The 22,820-nt window shown below is 34.9% G+C and overlaps 3 protein-coding genes across 3 annotated transcripts in view; 2 read left to right on the forward strand and 1 right to left on the reverse strand.

The window, feature by feature from the left end:
* The window catches only part of LOC101888412 (semaphorin-1A), a 620,253-nt gene that overhangs the window by 318,907 nt on the left and 278,526 nt on the right, over positions 1-22,820 (reverse strand). The window lies entirely within an intron of this gene.
* On the forward strand, positions 3,244-5,771 carry LOC101900426 (arylphorin subunit C223). Its single transcript, XM_005183029.4, has 2 exons — positions 3,244-3,515; positions 3,578-5,771. Exons 1-2 carry the CDS (start codon positions 3,309-3,311, stop codon positions 5,714-5,716), a joined length of 2,346 nt encoding a protein of 781 aa, XP_005183086.1. The 5' UTR covers positions 3,244-3,308; the 3' UTR covers positions 5,717-5,771.
* On the forward strand, positions 9,488-12,086 carry LOC101899803 (arylphorin subunit C223). Its single transcript, XM_005183025.4, has 2 exons — positions 9,488-9,804; positions 9,865-12,086. The coding sequence occupies exons 1-2, from the start codon at positions 9,595-9,597 to the stop codon at positions 11,998-12,000; spliced, it is 2,346 nt and encodes a 781-aa protein (XP_005183082.2). The 5' UTR covers positions 9,488-9,594; the 3' UTR covers positions 12,001-12,086.

Genomic DNA, 22,820 nt, shown 5'->3' on the forward strand with positions numbered 1-22,820 from the left:
ACAATTTTAACTAATAACCCACAAAAGAAAATAAATGTCTTTTACCATTATAAATAAAAAAATGTTTGCCTCAGTGTTGTAAGAAAACGTTGCCACGCGAAAATAGTTTAAAACTTGACTTATCAAGTCTTTCCTCGCCCATTTGTCCAGAATATCTCCTTAATATTTATTTTTCGGAAGAATGTCGAAGGAAGAAATATTCTAAATCAAGTTTTACTTCTGACGACATTTCCAAGACTTTAATGCAAAATAAAAAAAGCCTTAGATATCCTCCGCCATTTGGAAGGAACTTGCAAAATATAAAACGAAAAAGAGGCCAAAGTCGGGCTGGGCCAACTTTATGATACCTCACCCCACTTGCATATATAGTAGTGCAACATAACAAAAAACATTTTTATGGGAATTTATGAGAATTGAAACATACCGATTATGATCGTTTTTGAATGCGTATTATGGCTTTAAAACAGTTATAATTTAAAGACGAATGGAACTAATATATAGCAGGCTTCTATCGTATTAGACTAAATTTGACAAAGGCATTTGTGTCTAAATAGATATTTATCCAAATCCATCCTATTTAAGATGATATAACACTTTTAAGGCACAATAAACGTGAAATCGGAGGAAGATATGTATGAGTGCTACATCCAAATCTGAACCGACCTCTATAAAATTTAGCTGAGGTATTTCTATGCTGTATCTGATATTTGGCACCAAATATCGTTGTTGTAGAGAGTATTTTACAGGTATGAGCAACACCTCGAAATATACATTTTAGACCCCACAAAGTACACATATTCTTGAGCAGCATAAAATTCTATGTCGATTAGGCGATGTCCGTCCGTCTGTAGAAATCACTCTAGCTACCGAACGAATTGAAGCAGATTGATAAAATTTTATTCAATTCTATGTAATATGTCTGCAGGACTTTTGTTATTGAAAATGGGCCATGTAGTTCCCCATATAACGGTACCTCACAATATTCGGTATTTTGATGATTTTTGCCACAATATTCACCGGAATTTTTTCAAATTTGGTATTTGAAGTTCGTAATGGATACTACAGTCTAAGACAGAAAATTATCTGTGCAGGTCCACGACCTCGTATAGCACCCATATAACGATACCTCCCGATATTCGGTATTTATATGATTTTAGCTACATTATTCACCGATTTTTTTTTAAGTTTCACATTTGAATATTGTTATGGCTTATGACAAAAGTTATCTATGCAAGTTCATGCCGTCGTATAGACCCTAATGTAACAGCTACATTCGGTATTTTTAAGATTTTAACAGAATTCGTTCCAAATGGTGGAGGGTATTAAAAGTTCGACCCGGCCGAACTTACTGATTTTTACTTGTTTTTCTTTTAATTTTTTGACCAAAAAGTTTTGAAAGCCATCAGGGTTACAATCGTGGATTAAGAAAATTGTAAAAATTTTTTTTCAAGCTTCTGAAGCTTCTGAAGCTTCATAAGCTATGAATCACCATAATAATTTAGAGATAGAGATAATTTATCCTAACTTATAACCAATTTCACCAAATTTGATGCACTTTCTTCCATTCAATTTAGGTTTATATTAATCATTTGGTGCGCAATAAACTTGAAATCAAGTAAAGATGTATATGAGAGCTATATCCAAGCATGAACCGATATCGATAAAAGTTTGCAAAAGTATTTCTGAGATGTACTTGATATATTTATCGGAATATCGTTGTTACGGAGTGCATATTACGGCTGTGTAGAAGAAATTTAAGAAATCGGATGAAAAATATATATTGAAGCTATTGGTATATCTGAACCGATTTCGACTAAATTTGGCACACTTGTTTCTATTTCTCAGTTTGGTCATATATGCAAAATTTCTTCCTATTTGGACTAATATTACACATTTAGAGCACAACAACAAGCAAATCGGTCGAAGATATACATATATTGGAGTTACATCTAAATTTTGACCGATTATCTCCGGTTTCAACAGGGTTCGTCCTTGGACCAATTTATTTGTGCAAAATTTCATCTTGATCGGGCAATAAATACGACCTGTACTTTGTTTACAAAAATACATGGACATACGGACGAACGGAACCTGTACACGTCGACCTGTATAAGGAATTTTCTGTCAGTGGAGGTGGTATCCAATACGAACTCTAAATACCAAATTTTATACAATTCCGATGAAACATGTGACAAAGCCATCAAAATACCGATTATCGGGTGTATAGTCATATGGAGACTATATCTAAACTTCGAGAACTGTGGACAGTTCTCTGCAAAGATACTTCCTACATATAGGGTACACAAATTTTCAATTTAAAGCAAAATCTGTTCATAAATATGACTTAAACAAACCATCGTAAATCTGGCGGTAAAGTTATATGGTATAATATTTCATTTCGTTCGGAAGCTATAGTGATTTTCACAGACGGACATACATGTCTAAATCTACATAGAATCTAACGCTGATCAAGAATATATACATATACTTTGGTAGGGTCTGAAATGTTTATTTCGAGGAGTTAGAAACTGAATGACATACTTAATATACACTCCATACTACATTAATCGGTTTTTAAATCTACAGAAAGCGCATATTTTATATGATGTTTTTGTGTTTAAAATAGCCAGATCTTTATTACCATTTCAGACTGTTGAGGTTCCTGGTTCATTACACCGATAGGCCAACAATCGATACCTCAACAATTAGTGTTGTCATGAAAAGAGATTGATCGCTAAGAAAGAAGAAGCAAGAAGATAAACTTGGCCAAAACAAAAAGAATTGTTTAACAAATAAATACATAAATTCAGACTGTCAGAGTCTTTTAATTAAAATAAGTGTTTTATTGAAGACTTAACCACCAGTGCCTTTTTAGCAACACGTAAGTATCGCCTGTATACTTGTTGTGTTGTCTAATATTCATAGTTTTGTTGTTCGTCTTAGTGCAACAAATAATACACTTTCGGATCTAAATCTACTCTGTAGATTTAGAACCCCTACAAGTCCATACGCCTGTATCGGAACTTGTACACAGACATTCATAATAATTTGACTTATGATATATAATTCAATACTTCTTTGGAAAAACATTAGGCAAAGTAACCTTTCTTAAGTGCCTTTTATTTATTTTCTCTGCAAATAGCGACAGAATCAGGCGATTATAAAAATCATTCTTTCAATGTCAATCGAATGACAAATTTAATCTATGGAAATAATTGAAAGATATATATTCTGAAATGCCATTGGAAACAATAACAGTGTTCGGATGCAAGTCGTGATCGCATGGTCGCCGATAAAATAGGAACAGCATGAAAGTTTATATTGTGTTGTTGGCCATCCTAGGCCTGGCAGCGGTCAAAGGAATAGAAAATCGCGAAACAAAACATGTCGACAAAGATTTTTTGGCCAAACAGAAATTTTTGCTCGAAATTGTGTATCGAATTGAAGATCCCCTAGTGTTCGATGAATATATCAAACTGGGCCAGAGTTTTGAGTTTAACACAGATGATTACAATGTAAGTGTCCCATGATTTATTAATTTGATTCAATTTAAAAAAATGCCCCCATCACCTTTCAGTTCCCACAATATGATAGCGAATTCATGGAGAAATACTACAAGGCGTACAACTACGGCATAACCCTGCCCAAAAGAGAATTCTTCGGAGCTCTAAACTACGATCACTTTGAGGAAATGTATGGCTTATTCCAATTCTTTTACTATGCCAAAAATTGGGAAATATTTCAACGCAATGTCTGCTGGGCTCGCTTATATGCCAATGAAGGCATCTTTGCGCAGGCCCTGACTTTGGCCATAATGCATCGTGACGATTTCAAAGGTTTGGTACTACCGGCCATTTATGAGATTTTCCCCCAATACTTCTTCAACAGTAAATTCATTTATGAAGCGGAGAAATTTGATTTCGATGTCTGGAGCAACTACATTATGTACGAGAAACAATACAAGGACTTCCTTTACAAGGACTATGCCAAATATTTCAAGGAATACAAGAACCATTACAATTATTTCTATACCAAAGATTGGAAAATGTGGCAATGGTGGAAACTTATGGGATTGGCTGAATATGGGTATCCCGAAGAACGTTTCATTATGCGTGATAATTCGCATCTCTTCTTAAAGGACTCAAAATATGCCGACATGATGAAGGATGTGAAAATGTTCTATATGCCTGTTGATTACACCCGTGACATTTACTTTTACAACAAGGAATCGGAGTTATCCTATTTTACCGAAGACGTTGAATGGAATGCTTTCTGGTATTACTTCAATCTGCAGTATGCTCCATTCATGAACTCTGAAATGTTTGCTCTAAACAAGGCACGCCGTGGTGGTGAATATTTTTACTTTGTCATACGTCAAAAATTGGCACGCTACTACTTGGAGCGCTTGTCGCATGGCTTTGGTGAAATTCCCGAATTTTACTTCTTCAAGGAAATAAAGCACGGCTACGATCCTCAATTGATTAGCTACAATGGTGTCGGCTATTCATATCGGAAGAACTACTACGAATTTGAGAGTTATGGCAACTTTGAATATCTTTACAAAGTTCTCGGATTCTTTAAACGCATTGATAATATCCTAAATCAGGGATATTTTGTGCTCTCTGATGGCACCAAACTTGATATGCGCAAACCTGAAGCCATTGAATATCTTGGTGACATAATGCAAGGAAATGTTGAGAGCTATGATAAATATTTTGCCACATTCTGGTACATGTATGCCCATATGTATTTTGGAAATGTCGACCATAAATCAGATCATGTCTATCCGCATGTGTTTTTGAATTACGAAACCATGGCTCGAGATCCATTCTTTTATATGTTTTATAAAACGATAACCAATGTCTTCAATGAATTTTATGGACACATCAAGCCTTACAGTTACAAGGAGTTGTATTTACCCGGTGTTACTATAGAGAATGTCCAAATAAGCGATTTGGTAACCTACTTTGATTTAGTCGATTTTGATGTAACAAATTTGTTGAATGGCAAGACAACGTTCATGGATGGAACGTTTGTGTGGAATCAAACATTGCTGGCTCGTCAGGGCCGACTGAATCATAAAAATTTCAAATTTGATTTTACCATAAAATCGGACAAGCATCAAAAAGTTGTTATTCGAGCTTTTCTAGGTCCGAAATATGATGAGTTTGGTCGTGTAATTTCGCTGAAGGCCAACCGCCACAACTTCATTGCAATTGACAGCTTCTACTATGAACTGAATGCGGGTGTCAATCACATTCAACGAAGTTCCAAGGAATTCTACTGGACTGCTGATGATCGTCTAACTTACACGGAACTCTACAAATATGTCATGTCTGCATACAACGGCGATTTTAAATATCCCATAGACTTCATTGAATCTCGTTGTCGATTCCCCGATCGATTAATAATACCAAAAGGTTGGGCCAAGGGCATGCCGATGCAGTTTTTCTTTTTTGTTTATCCTTATACAGCCTCGTACGAATCGACGGAGGACTACAGCTACACTTGCAGCGGTGAATACTTTATCAACAATATTAATGAGATGGCCTTTGGATTCCCACTCGATCGCGAAATCAATGAATATGAATTCTTTGTGCCAAATATGTATTTCAAGGATGTGAAAATTTACCACAAGGATAATTTTGACAAATACTACGGAAATAAATATGATAAATTTGGAGCATTTGATTATAATTATTATTACAATTATTAATCAGGATCATTATTTCTGTAAATAAATGTGTGTGAATGTAATAAAATGTTTTTTTTTTTTTCTAAAATAACATCTTTCTAAAATAATACTGTGCTACAAAATTAATTTCTTTCAATAATTAGAGAAAAAAAATCCAGCAGATTATTAAAATAGAGTTAAACATAGAAGACATGTGTACAGGCGTTTTGAAAATTTTCATCGCAAATATTTTTGTCATCAGATTCTACCATAAATTTTTTACCTATCACAAAATATTAAAAATACATTTTGAAATAAAATTAATTCTCAAAAAAAGCATAATTTTAGAAGAACGACGTCCAATACAAATTTATTGCCAAAAAAGGGTAAATGTATGCAACTTCAATTTTAATATGAGGCAGAAGATGTCACTACAAATATATGAATAAACCATTTATCTAGATATAATAGATTCTAATAAAACTACATTCAAACTTTATTTATTCCAAGTGAAAATTTCAAAGTCAATATTTTCAATGTTCGGTCCTGATCTAAGCCTGACCGAGTCAAGACTACGTCGAGTACTCGAATCGTTTTGTATAATATATATGTATGATATGTGCAGTACCAGAAAAATAAGCGGGTGTGAAATGAAAGAATATCGGACAATATTGTCCAAATTTTGGTCCCGACCTATGACGAATCTATGTATTACGATATGCCTAATTTGAACTACATCGAGACACCCTTTACTAATTATGAGGTTTGTATTGTTTTATTTCCAATTATTTAAATTTGTGAGACGTACCAGAATGAGTGGATTGAAACATTCGATTTCAAACTTGCTCTAATATAGGCCAAAATTTTAAGGGAAACCATGTAAAGTAAGGGGCCTTCGAGTACAGCATATGTTCAAGTAAAGTACATATATATTTATGATTAATACAGTGACAGAAAATTGTGTGCATGTGTCCACGTTTTCCTATGGCATACAATACCTCACGATATTGAGTATTTCGATCATTTTAGCCACATTTTTCAATGGAATTTTTACAAATTTTGTTAGTTATTGTTGTAGCCGGTGGCAGAACATTGCCAATATAGATCCATGCAATATAATGGTACCTCCAAAAATTCGATTTTTTAATGAATTAAGTCACATTTTCCATCAAATTTATTTAAAATTCAGTATCTGTAATTCTTAATAAAGATTCCTTTTCTCACGACATTGTTTCAATTTATTTTTCAGCTTCGCAATAGACAACTATACTTGTAGTAGAAACTTGTATATAATATATAACTTGTATAATATAACGGTTCCACATACTCAATTGTATTTTGGAAACTTTAAGAGATCTCACTGGTATTTGTAGTTTAAAGTGGAACACGTTTGAATATTGAATCCAGATATATTTATCTTTAAATGCTTTCTCAGTATGAGGTCTTTATTTTTTGCAAACGGAGATCAGCAATATCGGTACATATTGCCAATCTCCGAACTCAAAGTCTAACTTTTGTTATGATGTATCAAGGTCAGACCAATTCGTGCACACCAAACGGCCAGATAGATGGAGGGCCATACAGACGAAGAAATATGGCATGTCTATTTCGTCTTCAAATGTCTCTATGGATTATTTCGACATGGGTTATTTCGATAAAACGCATTTTGGCCGTATCTGATGACAAATACACTCTGAGCGCGTACAAAGTGGATTTTTGCCCAGAAATACCTTGAGCATATATAGACTTTCACGAAGTGCACCAATGAACTAATTCTGATATTAATAATTTCATTTACTTTTTGGTGACATCAAATGATTATTAGTTTTTTTTTTTTTGTCTACCCTGAATAATATGGCTAGAGAGGGTGTATATCATTTGATACGGCCAAAACGTGCCTCATAGAAATAGCGATTCTAAACCATAGGTCTCTTTGGACCAAATCCGTTTCAGAACATTTGGATCCGATTTGATCCAAACTTGGTACATCGTTATATTATTGTCAAACTTAGATCAAGTTCAAAGATAATCTACTCCATCTGGTACCTCCCCCAAAAAAGGTCAACATTTTCACAGAAAATAGTTTATCGTATAGAACGCAAAAGGATCATATAATTTTTGCAAACTTTGCAAATCCCAATATTTGCATTAGCTCTAGGTCAGATGCGAAAATGGACAATATCGGTCCACTCCAACATTTACCTCCCGCACAGAGGGTCAAAATTTGGAATAAATACATTTTTTTTAAAAAGCGAAATAAGGATTAAATTCCATATAATTTTCGCACATCACAGTATTTCTACTAACAAAAGAAGCTCATAAAACGCGAAATAAGCATCCGATTATTTCAAACTTGGCACAATCCAATATTTCTGCTATCGCAAGAACTGTCGTGAAGATGAAATATGTCGGTCCACATCTTCTGAAACCTCTCCCACAAAGGGTCAACATTTTGAATAACCAATACTCTTGTAAATGTGTAGTAAGCATCCATTTACTTTCAAAATTTACATATCAAAATATTTTTATTAACACAAGATCTGTTGTGAAGATGATAGATATCAGCCCACCCCTTCTGGTACTTTCCCCACGGTGGGTCACAATTTTCAATATTTGCATCACTCATTTTTTTTAACCTTGGTAACCTGAGATCTGATGTGAATATAGAATTCATCGGTTCACTCCTTCTGGTACCTACCCCTGAAAAAAGTTTAAATTTTGATTAATTATTCGCAATAAATGTTAGATGCTCATCCCATATGTTTGCTTCAGTATTAGAAGAAGTGGAATACTTCGGTGCACTTTATCTGGTACCTCACGCTCATTTCTTAATTTTCAAACATTATCGAGCCGATTGAGCCCAAATCTGGGGTATTTATTTCAGACTTAGATAAGATACGAAATGGACAACATTGACCCACTCCTTTGGAACCTCCCCCATATAGGGCCAACAGTTTGGATAATCATAACACAAGTGAAAATATATTTAAATAAACGAACAGAGGCTGAGGGTACATCTGTCGGCAAAACCAACAGATACTTTTTAACTTCTTTATTTGTGTATTGACCATCAAAATAATAAAAAAGTAATTGAAGAAAAACACTTTAAACCTTGTTATTGTAAAGTACCGCTATGGCAATGTTTTAAAACGATAATGGAAGTGGATAGATCAAACCTTGAGGAATGTTCATACTGGGAACCCACTATGAAGACAATAATAAGCATTTTAAACATTGTCTTAAGATTCCAAAAGACTTACATAACAAATTACGGAACATTAACAAATTAAGGCTTTGTATTGTATGATTTCTCTTTAATTATCCTTTTCTTTTGTAAAAATATCGATTTCCACAAAAAGGAAAGCTCATATATGTCTTGACCGAAATGTTCTTCTTTAATTTGCAGTTCGAGTAAGCAATACAAAAAATTTGCCATATTTTATTCCAAATTTCTTAAGTTGTTCAATTTTGCCAAAATATATTTATTTGTGATACAAATCTGGAATTTTCATTTCGAAATAAAAATTATATAATACAATGATTCATTGTCGCCTCATCAATTTATAACACTGACTTGGGAAATTTATGAAACAAACAATTTCATAACCCTCATGAAATTAGTAAAGGCCGTCGAAGGTTATCAAACCTAATTAGCAACAGATGGTTCAAACCTAAACGGATCTTCTGGAGAAACAGAAAAAAAATTTCTTATCAGTAACAAGGCATTTTCTTTGTGCAATCTATCACGTTTCTTAGGGCGATAGTATTGCAGATTTCTGCAGACAATTTGCATATAAAAAGGTTTGTTTGAACAGCAGACAGCAGTAGTGTCACGGTATTGGATCTAATCCAATTATCATCTCTAGTCATTGTGCATTTAGTGATCTCAAAAGTAGAAGGAAACCCGTAGAAGGATCAAGATGAAATTTGCCATCGTTCTATTGGCTGTTGCCGGCCTGGTGGCGGGTAGTGCCTTCCCACCAAAATACGAAACCAAGTATGCCGATAAGGACTTTTTGGCCAAGCAAAAATTCCTCTTCGAAATCGTTTACCGTGTTGAGGATCCTTTGATGTTTGAGGAATACATTAAATTGGGCAAGAGCTTCACCTACAACAAGGACGACTACGTGGTAAGTACTAAACATAATACACAAAACATGTTTCGATTTTAATAAGTAAATCCTTCATAGTTCCCTGAGCACCATAGCGAATTTATGAAGGAGTACTATCATGCCTTCAAATACGGCGTCACTTTGCCCAAGGGTGAATATTTCGGCTCCTTGGCCTACACCCATTTCGAACAAATGTATGGTTTGTTTGAATTCTTCTACTATGCCAAGAACTGGGAAATCTTCCAACGCAACGTCTGCTGGGCCCGTTTGTATGCCAACGAAGGCATGTTTGTCCAAGCTTTGACTTTGGCTGTTATCCACCGTGATGACTTCGATGGCTTGATGTTGCCCGCCATCTATGAAATCTTCCCTCAATACTTCTTCAACAGCAAATTCGTCTACGAAGCTGAGAAATTCGACTTCGATGTCTGGAGCAAATACATCATGTACGAGAAGGAATACAAGGACTTCATGTACAAGGACTACTCTCAATATTTCAAGAAATTCGACAACTATGAATACTTCTACACCAAGGACTTCAAGATGTGGCAATGGTGGAAACTCATGGGTTTGGGCGAACACTGGTACTCCGAAGATCATTTCATGATGCGCGACAACATGTACCTCTTCAACAAGGACTCCAAATACTTGGACATGATCAAGGGTGTCAATATGTTCTACATGCCTGTTGACTACACTCGTGATGTTTACTTCTTCAACAAGGAATCTGAATTGTCTTACTTCACTGAAGATTTGGAATGGAACTCGTTCTGGTACTACTTCAACATGGATTACTTCCCCTACTTGAATGGCGAACAATTCGGTTTGAAGAAGGATCGTCGTGGTGAATACTACTTCTATGTTGTGCGTCAATTGCTCGCCCGTTACTACATGGAACGCTTGTCTCATGGTTATGGTGAGGTTCCTGAGTTCTCCTTCTTCACTGAAGTCGAATACGGTTACGATCCTCAGTTGATCAACTACAACGGTGTTGGCTATTCTTACCGCAAGAACTACTACGAATACGAGACCTATGGCAACTTCGACTACATGTACTACATCATCAACTTCTTTACCCGTGTTGAAGAAATCATTACCCAGGGCTACTTCAAGACCCACGATGGCAAGATGATTGATTTGCGCAAACCTGAATCCATTGAATACCTCGGTGACATCATGCAAGGCAATTCAGATAACTACGACAAATACTTTGCCACTTTCTGGTACATGTATGCCCATATGTACTTCGCCCACACCGATGACAGCGAATTCGAAGTCTACCCCAGTGTCTTCTTGAACTACGAAACCATGATGCGTGATCCCATGTTCTACATGATCTACAAGAAGATCACCGATGTCTTCTTTGAATTCTATGAATACATTGATCCCTACACCCACAAGGACTTGTACTTCCCCGGAGTTGAAATTGAGAGCGTTAAGGTTAGCGATTTGGTCACCTACTTCGATTTGTTCGATTTCGATGTCACCAACTTGTTGAACGACAAATATACCTTCGTTGATGGCAAATTCGTTTGGGACAAGACCTTGTTGGCTCGTCAAATGCGTCTTAACCACAAAGACTTCGAATTCGAATACACCATTAAGTCCGACAAGGATCAAAAGGTTGTTGTACGTGCCTTCTTGGGTCCCAAATACGATGAATTCGGCCGTGCCTTCTCTTTGGATGAAAACCGTGAAAACTTTGTCGAGATCGATGAATTCTACTATGAATTGAAGGCTGGTGTAAACACCTTCAAGCGCAGCTCCAAGGACTTCTACTGGACCACTGACGACCGCACCACCTATACCGAACTGTACAAGTTTGTTATGTTGGCCTACGAAGGCAAATACGAATTTCCCTTGGACTACTCCGAACCTCACTGCGGCTTCCCCGATCGTTTGGTCTTGCCTCGTGGTTGGGAAAAGGGTATGCCCATGCAATTCTTCTTCTTCGTCTATCCCTACACTGCTTCGTACGAACCCTACTCCTTCAACTACAATTACTCTTGCGGCATTGGTTCTGGTGCTCGTCACATTGATGAAAAGCCTTTCGGTTATCCCTTCGACCGCAAGATCGATGAATTCGAATTCTTCGTGCCCAACATGTACTTCAAGGATGTCAAGATCTACTACGAGGATACATTCGAGAAATACTACAACTACAAATATTCCAAATTCGGACACTTCGACTATGGCTACTACTACAACTATTAAGTTGTCCAGCATATCTGTGTTATAGACATGTAGAAAAAAATGTAATTGAAAAGCAATAAAGTAATAAATACTGATGAAAATGTAAATCGAAATTGTTATTTAATTTTGGGAAGATTTATTATGGTTAACAAGCGAAATCCGAATATCTTAATAAAAAGAAGATCGCAAAATTAATTCCTTCTTCATTTTAAATAATATGCTATTTTATCATTGTCTTATAAAACTGTACAACACAAAAAATAATTTTGGAAAAAATCCCGGAGGTTTTGTAGAGGTAAAAAGTGAAGACAAGTGTGTCGGTGTTTTGAAAGATTTCATAGCAAAGCGATCTAAATAGAGTGGGGCAAGTTTCCTCCACTCCCACACTTTTAGAAAATTTCTGATTGAGGTTCCTAGTAGTCCATGCATTTTAAGTATATAGTGCCTTTTGCAGTATTGCAGATGAAAATTAGAGGAATAATTTGGATAATAAATTTAACCCTTAAGTGAGTCAACAAGGGACTTCTTTTTTTCCCGTTTTTATTTGTCAAAAATTTTACTATAACCCCTAGAAGAAATTTGGTGTAACGCGAGGAAACGCTATTTTAGCATTAAAGATACACATTGTGTAGATTTATGCTAATATCTCCAACTAATCATCATTTTATATGGATGACGTCACAGAAAAAATATTCTTCTTCAAATTTCACGAAAGAAAAAATCTAGTATATATAAAAAATATTTATATCAACATTCCCAAAAATCCACTAAAATATTCCCTCTTTCTCTTTGTTTCGAGTTGAAGCCTGAAAGATACATAAAATTTCGCTTTAGGCGGAAAGTGTAAAATGACGATATATATTCTACGTAAAATGTTACTATAATCTCAGAATAAACTATATATCTAGGAAAAATAGTTTTTACGAAATTTAAATTTATCGAAATTTATATACAAGAGCAAATTGTGTGTTGACTTTTTTAAATGTTACGTTTCCCATCCCAGTCAAATCTCCCTTTATACTTAATTTTTTGAGGAAAATGTCAAAGGAAGAATTTTCTATATAAATTTGTATGTCGTGTTTCTGCAAAGAAAAAAAGAATTTTTATTCCTAATATGTACCATAAAATTTAGCACTTTTCTTGAATTCGCTGCAAATTTTCTTATAATTTCACTATACTATAGCCCGTCAGTATTGTGAAAAAGAGCCAAGTGGATTTGATAGTATTCGTGGTTATATCAAAACCCCAAAAGAGTTTGAGATATAATTCGTACTTTTAGGATAAAGATTTAAAATTTGACAGAGGTCAGTGGATTATATTGGTCATCGCGGTCACTTTTTGGTATAGTCCCCTTGTAAGGATAACTCCTATTTAAGTACAACTTGGATTTAAGTATAACTTCGATTTAAGTATTTTTTATGTTTTGACCATGTTTTCCAATTTATTTTGCCATATTTTTAGTTCTTATTGTGTAGAAACCTTATTTACAAAACAATTAACTAGAGAATGGCTAGAGAAGTGCAGGGTCGACCGTTTGATACCCTACAACACTACAGTATGTGTAAAGCCGCTTTTTGTCCAAATTCATTATGGAAGGTTTCGTTTTTGAAATAATTCATAAAACCTTGCACAGATGTTACCTTCCGTCGTGCTGATAGGTATTCAGATAGTTATGGTCCATTTTACAGCTAAATATTATCCAATGGTAATCGAAAATGCTAGACTTCTTCCCTATCCGTCTCTCGTCTTGCAAAAGTCCGCGTCGATTGGTTTTTAATAGTCAACTGTAGAGCGACTGCAAAATCAAAAAAATATTTTTTGGGTCCATTTGAACCCCTAAATGTGCGTCAACATCTTGCTACCCATAGTGTTGTGGATTGTAGAGAAACATAAAAAAAACGAATGTTGCTCTACGGTATTTTGGCCCATTCCCGGCGAAGCGCTTGATTGAGGTGATACACATTTTGGTATGTTTTAGTGCCAACCTTGCTTTCCAAAATACTCCAGACACAATATTCCAACGGATTGGTTTGAAGCGAGGAACCTCATTTTATAACCATTCTTGGGTGGCGCGTGCTGAGTGCGATGGTGCTGAATCCTGTTGAAATGTCCAAGATCTGCCACCAAATTGTTTGCGTGCCCAGGGCTTTAATTCACCCTCCAGAATATTTCCTCTTTTGAGTGTGTTTTCTTTCTGTTGCGGTGTAAGTTCTTGCATTTTTTCTGCTGATGTTGCTGTTTTCTTCCGTCCACTTCGATGAAATCGGGCTACGCTACCAGTACACGGTAACGAACGATGGTACGAAACACAAAAGATTTATTCACTTTTAAATGCTGGAGTGCTCTAACGATAGCCACTTGTGGTTTTCAGCCAAATATAAAGAAATCACACAATCACACTTGAATTCGATCAGTTTTTTTATCTCACCCTGTATAATGATTTTAGTTATTGCTGGGGTTTTGGCCTTCAATCGATTTGGTTTTAACTTGGCTTTCTCTTCTTTCTAGGAATGATGTTTGGACAAGTTGTATTTAATATTATTACAAACGATTGGGTTGGACAAATTTTTAGTGGAGCTGTTGGTTTTAGGTCAGAGAAGCACATTTATCCCTTATAGATTTTTATACAACTCCAAAAATTATTTTCATTGCAATTTAAAAAATATATGTTTAAATGATCTGCCATGCTTTAAATCAACGTTTTCTCATCGGCCAACCTGATGTTATCACAATATGTATTTAGAATATATTCCCAATCTGTACTAAGCATAGAGACATACATTCACATATGTATATTTTCTGTGGTATTAGACGGCATTGCGTGCAATGTGCAGTGGGATGCTATAAACGTTAAAACAAAAACAAATCTCATCTGTTTTTGCTTCCACCACAAAATGTGGGATTGCACCATTGATTGCATTTTGATCGAAATCAACCACAAAAACTAATAATAAAAATGAGATATAAAACACAACAACGCGAATGACAAAATTTAGCAGCACAAAACTGTATACATGCACATGCCAATAGAAAAACACCGGACAAGGTATTGGAAAATGATAAAAATCCATTTATGTTGAACGCATTTTCCAATACACACAAGAGCAGAGGAAAACTCAGCACAACTTTGTATTGTGATAACATCACCGAATGAACACAACAAAATCGCGGGTTATCATCAGCAGCAACATATGTAGAGCACCAGTGCGGTGGAGCATGTCGGTAGCCTATGTATGTATTTTTTAGGTTCTTTTGGAGTTTATCTTCACATTGTCACTCACAGGAACTTTAGAGGTTTGGACAAATCTAGTTCTACACATCGAGATATATTTCTGTTTTTTTTTTTTTTTTTTTTAAGAAACTTTGAATTTTACCCATGACATATTTTATATCAACAGCAACAAATTACCTGTAACGAAACAAAAAATACAAATTTTGGTTTAATTCTATCGTTCATATCATATCGAGTAAAATAGTTTTCTAAAAACTTTCATTGGAAATAATATTGAACGTGATAAATATGTAATACCAAGAGAAGAAAACAAGTATATACTATCCTCACTTTTATCCTCGCTTTAGTGTCAATATAAGCTATATATCACTTTGTGCGAAACAAGTTGAATTAAATTTGAATTTATTATGCTTTGGAATGCTTTTCACGTTCTATTGAATAGTCATTGCTGATTTCGGTGTCATTAAAATGCTTATTTGAATGACAGTTGTCTGGTATCAATGGAATATTGATGACAATAAAACACTATTTATGGAATTACCAAGAAGACTGGAAGCATCATCATTATCGTCAGCAAACGATGGAAATGTTGCCGTCACTAATTTCGAAAAAAAAAACTTTTGGTCCAAGAAGAGGGGCGAAAAAGAAATGGCGAGAGGAAATCGTCGTCGTATGCAACATTGTTTCATTTTTTTGTTTTTGCGTTGGTTTCTCCCTTTCATTGGAGTTAGGTTTTTTTTGCTGTTGGATATATTATTTCAGCTATTTAATGATACACAATTAGTAGCAATGATAAATGGTCTGTCAAATGCATCAGTGACAGAATTGAAAAACTAGAGATATCGACAACAAATAAAAAGGCTATGGTCCTTGGGGTCTATAATTTGATACCCTACGTCAATAATGCAGAACTATAATATAAATGACGAAAGTATAGGGTATCTTGCTTTGACTACATTGTTGGTGCTTTCGCCTGTCTAGGAAGTCTACTTATGCCCTGCGGACCAAAACTAGTAAAATTTCGAAAGTCCGATTTGTCTACTTGATGAAGAAATGGTGCTAGGGACGTGAATGCCTTGCTGGATTATATATAGCGACTAGTTTCACATTCTACAACGGGAACGTACTCAAGCAGAGAAATCCAAGTCCGAGACCGAGAAATCAAGCAGAGAAATCCAAGTCCAAGACCGTTCTGCGACTCTTCAGCTGCCGCTCGATGTTGTCAGGGGATCCTCAAGGATATTTTATAGGTCCGATGTTATACAATATATTTTTCTGTAACATCCCGGCTTCTGCCTCTGGCGGTCTCCTTCTGATCTATGCCGATGATGTCCGTTTAGTCTTTTCCAGTTTTTCTTGCTAGGTCGATCAACAGGCGCACTAACGAGTACCTCGATGCCCTCCACCGGCACTGTGTTAGATTGCACCTAAAGCTGAATAAAGTCGGCCGGGAATGGAATCCTCTAATTTTAAGAGGTTTTTGCCGGTTCGGAAGATAGGCTCGGAGCAGGTTCCTAAAAGGTAATGAGGTAAGATTAGGAGTAGTATTTTAGGAGAGGCTCGACTGTATTCCTCATTTACACTAGGACCTGAAGGACAGATGACTCCTACTCCAGCCCATTCCTTTTGGTCGATCTCCGATAGGTCGCAAATAGATAGGATATACGCCTAATAGCATCGTTGAGGTATGATAAATCAAAAATTGGAGCTGTGCAGTGCAATTTCCTCTCTAAATCAAGGTCTTTATATAGCTTGGCTTAGACAAAAAATAGTGAGTAATATAAAAAAAATAATGGGAATGTTTTAAAAGTTTGCGAGTTATGGAATTGCGAAACTCAATCTCAACAATTGAAAAATATTTTTGAATATTCCCATATAAAAAAATTGAATCAAATTCCATTTCTAAGCAAATCATCACAAGTATTTTATTTCTACAACATATTGTAGGGTATACAAATACGTATTGAATTAAATCGAACAATAATTATCAATAAACAAACTTCATTCAACGTTCTCATCTGTAACATTAGGCAATCATTCATAATGTTCATGACATCAATATCTGAAAACTCGTTTAGTAAGGCGACGATATTATTGCACTGATACTACGCCAAAACACTGAGTCAAAGGTATTAATTAAATTCAGCCTATCATTAAATGAGCCATTCAAAGAGAAGAGTGAATGACCCCAATAACAACTAAAAGTCCTGCGGGAAAACCAATGGCATACACTCCTGTGATAAACTCAGATGAATTGTTGTTGTAAAAATTGCCCCTCCAAATCTCATTTTGAATTTTCTCCGCTCTGATGCTCTTTCACAAATACATGGTGTGCTTTTAGTCCTAGTAGTTGTTGGTGTGTCGCTAAAACAATAGCAACTGGACGAGAGTTGGGTCTTCCGCTTTTGAGTTTAGTCCTTGTTTGATTAGTTAGCTCAACTCTCGCATATCAAATGTACTGAAATACAAATCTACACCTACGGGAAGAGTCGACGACTAATGTGAGTTGTGAACCGACCGACCAGTCGTCATTAAACACCATTACTTGGGGACAAACAGAGCGAATATTGAAGTGAAGCTCATATGTTTCAATGCATTGCCGTCATTGCCAACGTCCTAGTCATCATCATCGTCGTCGTCATCATTGATAACAACGCCGACAATATACTAGCAACAGCAGATTTCCGTTTGAAACCTATTCACAAACACACACACACAAACACGTAAACAATTGTTAGCTTCATCACAATACCGCAAATCGTCAGCTGAAATATGAAACTTCTCATTGTGGTCTTGGTCTTCAAAGACCAACACATGGTCGCATTAGCTAGCCTTTTGATATTTCTCAAATCCAATTGATGTGCACAATAAGCAATATATTCTAGGATTTAATAAAAATTCATGACGAGGCAGAAATTGTACGATTAGATAAAAACGTAATGAACAATACATTTTTATGAAGAATGCCAAAGAAGTCGTTTACATACATACATACATACATACATACCACATATATTTATATCTACATAAATCATTTTTCCATGTTTACCCATTTGTAAGCGCCTCACGATGTCAATTTTGGACTACCTGGAGTAGTTTGCTCTATGTGTACTAATGTGGTGACTAAGATCGGAAGGAAACATTTTCCGTTTTCAAATATCCCAAAGCCGATCGATAAAAAGGAAAATATTAAAATAATAACCCATAAAACTAAAATAATTAATTTAATTAACTTGGTGGAAATTCCAAAATGCCTTAAAATGACACCCTAAGGTGGACCTATATCCGAAAAGATTCAACATTTTGGAAAATATGGCCAACCTCGCCATAACTACAATTAGGATTGCATCTAAACGTGCACTTACATTGATAACCATTCGGTTGCCAGTAACATTTCTACATTATAAGGACTCAAAATGCCAAAAATTTGGCTTAATTAAATAGTAAAGAAAGTTTGGCCGGGCCAAACTTGTTATACCCTCCGCCATTCGGTGGAAAATTGAAATTTAAAAAAAAAAATCCATCAAAAAATATACTAACACGTGGTGCTGGATAGGTAATTTTTTGTGATAGGCTGTAGTAACGATTCCGAACTTCAACCAGACGCAATTCCGGTGAATAATGTCGCCAATATAATCAAAATACCGAATAAAGGGAGGTACCGTTGTATTGGGGCTATACTAATACGCAGACCCGGGGCTTGATTCTTGTTCTATGAAAATTTGAAATGAAAAATATTTTCTTTATAATTTTTTCATTGGATATTTTTCTCCTTTATATACGGAATAATACGGAATATCTCGGGGTAGCGATATATGGGTGCCTTCACTCAGAGGGAACTATTTGTGTGAATTTTCAGGCTATTCCATTGAAAAATGGGGCAAGAATCATCAAAACACCGAATTTCGGGGGCACCATTGTATGGGGGCCATATGATATCATGGACCTATATAGAAAACTAGCTGAACCCGGTGCGCTTTGCTAGCCCTTTCGATTTAATATGCATTCAAAATTTTATTTACGAATATATGTTGGTTAAAAAAAAAAAAAAAATTAAAAATTACAAAAAAAATTATTCCACTACTTTAATGTGTAAATAAACAAAACCATTAGAAAAGCAGTGACATAACATGCATACACAAAGGGTTTGTCTTTCGGATTTATTTATTTCATAGCAAATACCAAGATTGCAGTAAACTGCAATCTTTTGAAGTTGAGTGGCATTTCTATCGCAATTAGTGAATTCTGTAATAGGCGTATTTCAAAATAATTGTTGTGTAGTTTTTGCGTTGTGTGTCAACGGTTCTTAATAAAATCATATCCCAATCTGATCCGTTTTAAATATGATTTTAAAAAAATTACTTTTACACCAAATTCCGCCACACCTTTCATATTTCATTGCAATTGGTTCGTCAAATATGTGAAATCGGCCGAGAATATATATGGGAGCTATATCCAAATCTTAACTAATGTCCAATTAATTTGTCACATTTATTATTGTAACCTAATTCCGCCACACATTCTGAATTTCATTGGAATCGGTCATATATATCGTGTTTGGTGCATAATATGTATGAAATCGGCCGAAATATATATGTTAGCTATACCCAAGCCTCAACTGATTTCAATATAATTTGGCAATTTTTTCTGGTGCCAGATTTTTCTTCTCTCGCTTTGGGTGCATCAAATATGTTAAATCGGCCGAGAATATATATGGGAGCTATAATCAAATATGAGCATATTTGAATGTAATTTGTCAATTTTATTTTTGTACCAAATTTAGTCACTCATGGCAAATTTCATTGGAATCGGAAATACGTATCGTGTTTTGTGCATCGAATATATGAAATCGGCGGAAATATGTATGGGAGTTATATCCAAATCTGAACTGATTTTAATATAATTTGACTAATTTATTTTCTAATCAAAATCCCGTTACATATTCCAAATTTCTTTTGAATCGAACATACATATCGTGTATGGTGTATAAAATACATGAAATCGGTCGAAAATATATATGAGAAATATATATATAATTTGACAAATTTATTTTCGGATCAAATCCCGTCATACATTCCAAATTTCATTGGAATCGAACATTCATATAGTGTTTGAGGCATCAAATGAACGAAATCGGACGAAAATATATATGGGAGCTATATCCAAATCTGAACCGATTTCAATATAATTTGAAAAATTTATTTTCGGATCAAATCCCGTCATACATTCCAAATTTCATTGGAATCGAACATTCATATCGTTTTTGAGGCATCAAATGAACGAAATCGATCGAAAATATATATGGGAGCTATATCCAAATCTGAACCGATTTCAATATAATTTGGCAAACTTATTTTTGTTCCAAATTCCGTTACGCATTCCAAATTTGGAGACTGTATCCGTAATCGATTAATAGATATGTGCACATAAATTCTAAATTTTTGTGAGGTACCTCCGATTCTGATGCTATATATCCAGTTCCAAGTGGAATTTCAAAAATGTATATAGGCTATGTTACTTTCAGGCGATGTTGCAGTATACATGGAAATTTTCAGGAAAATCTGTTCAGCGGTTTTCGAGTCCATAAATTACAAACAAACAAACAAACAAACATACAAACATTTTCCTCTTTTATAGATATAGATTATCTTTCAGGGTGGATTCACGATGTCGTGGACCTATATAGACAATTCCCTTTTCAGGGGGTAAAGTACTCACAAAGAACTCCTTGTGTAGAATTTTAGACAATTCCATTAAAAATGTAGCTAAAATCATCAAAATACGGAATATCAGGGGTACCGTTATATGGGGGCTACACGATATAGTGGACCGAAATAGCCCTCATTCGAACATGACCTGCCGGCAGACAACATGCTGATCTGTGCAAAATTTTAGCTTCCTATCTTTATTCGCTTTCACTCTAGCGTGATTAAAACAGATTCTAGAACGATGCTTTGAAGGAGAAAGTTGTATAAAGTCACTTGAAGAACAACTTTAACCCTAATATTTATGATTTTCTGGCGTTTAAGTTAGATTAAGACTTTCGATGTATTCTGGGACATATAGTAGAAACTTTAATCGATCCCGTTTAAAAAATAAATTTTCAGCCATATTTTGAACAAAGGGTCAAAAAGACCTGTTTGGCAATTCAGATAAATGATACAATTTTCAACCAAAATGATCTTGGTACTGTTGTCTGAAATATTGCCGAAGATTCCATTTATTCCGAAATTGAATCCGAAATTTCAAAAAAAAATTGAAAAGGCGGAACTTGCCTGCTCTATTTATGTTACTTTGCGATATGCACTACCAAACATAAAATTACACATGCTTTGAGTGGAAATTTGAGGCCGTAACCTTTATAATACTGAACATCAGGAATGTTGGGGGATTTACCAAGTAGTGTTCCTACATTGACCGATTTTTGGTTAATATTAAAAAAACTCACTGAGAGCCGGAGCTGGAACGCGGACGTGCCTGTTTCATTTGTAATATCAAATATCTCAAGAGAAATATCACAGTCGCAAAATAGTTTCGAAGTACATTTCTGGGTACTTCTCATTATGGCAAAGGGTATAACAAATTCTATTGGATCTTTGTAGTCTGCTGTTTAAAGATAAATGAATGTCGTTTCAACTAAGTATCTATTCAACATATACTCCTTCGAAATCAAGGTACTTCGGTATAGAAAAAGGTCAATCAGTGGCCATTATTTCGTTATGGTACAAACATTTAGAATTTAAGAAGTCTTTTATACCCTCCTCACGTGGTGGTGCTGAGTATACAAATTAAATTAACACTTTTTCCAATGTTTACCCATTATTCATGATTTCCATCATCATGTACATCATCACCCTCAAAGTCTCCCTCTGTTTTCATTTATCTTCAATTCCTAATTTTCTTTTTCTAATTTTCCACGTGACTACTTGTCTATACATCATAGCTAATAGCTTATTGTGCTGTCTTCTTAATGAATTTTCTTCGTTCCATAAAATAATTAAGATGCAATTGGCTGTCTTCTTATAGCAACCTGTTCGTTAGCTAATTTGATTTTTTATCCTCATATTAATCTCATGTTTAAATTGAAATTTCAAAAAAGTCTTCTGCAGTAAAATATGACTTGCAAGGAAAGGTAATTATTAAATTCACTGCAAAAACAAAATCGGTTTTTAAGACACATACAATAACAAAGATCAGAGCATCAATAAACTTCGAGTCTGTCGGTCTACAAAATCTCTTAAAAATGTTTTTGTTTTTCTAATTTCAACATCAACCGTGTCAACTGGGTCAGACTATTCAAGTGCTGATAAGGAATTTATTTAAAGAACAATTTTACGGCACAGCACTCATAATGTCTACACGAGTAAATAGTTAATTTTTTTTTATTATTCTTCAAGATTATCTACAGCTAATTGATTAAAATAATTCATTAACATTTGTCTGTTTTTATTTTCTAATTAGTTTTAATTTGTTTCTAATTGGTAATAATCATTGTTACAAATACAACTTTTATCAATAGCAACTAACATAGGTTAATGATTGGGGTTAATAAGCGACATTTTAAAATAAAAAGATGTGATCCATAAAATCTACAGAATAATTAATTTAT

Source organism: Musca domestica, unplaced genomic scaffold (genome assembly GCF_030504385.1).
Source record: "Musca domestica strain aabys unplaced genomic scaffold, Musca_domestica.polishedcontigs.V.1.1 5, whole genome shotgun sequence".
NCBI classification, from domain to species: domain Eukaryota; kingdom Metazoa; phylum Arthropoda; class Insecta; order Diptera; family Muscidae; genus Musca; species Musca domestica.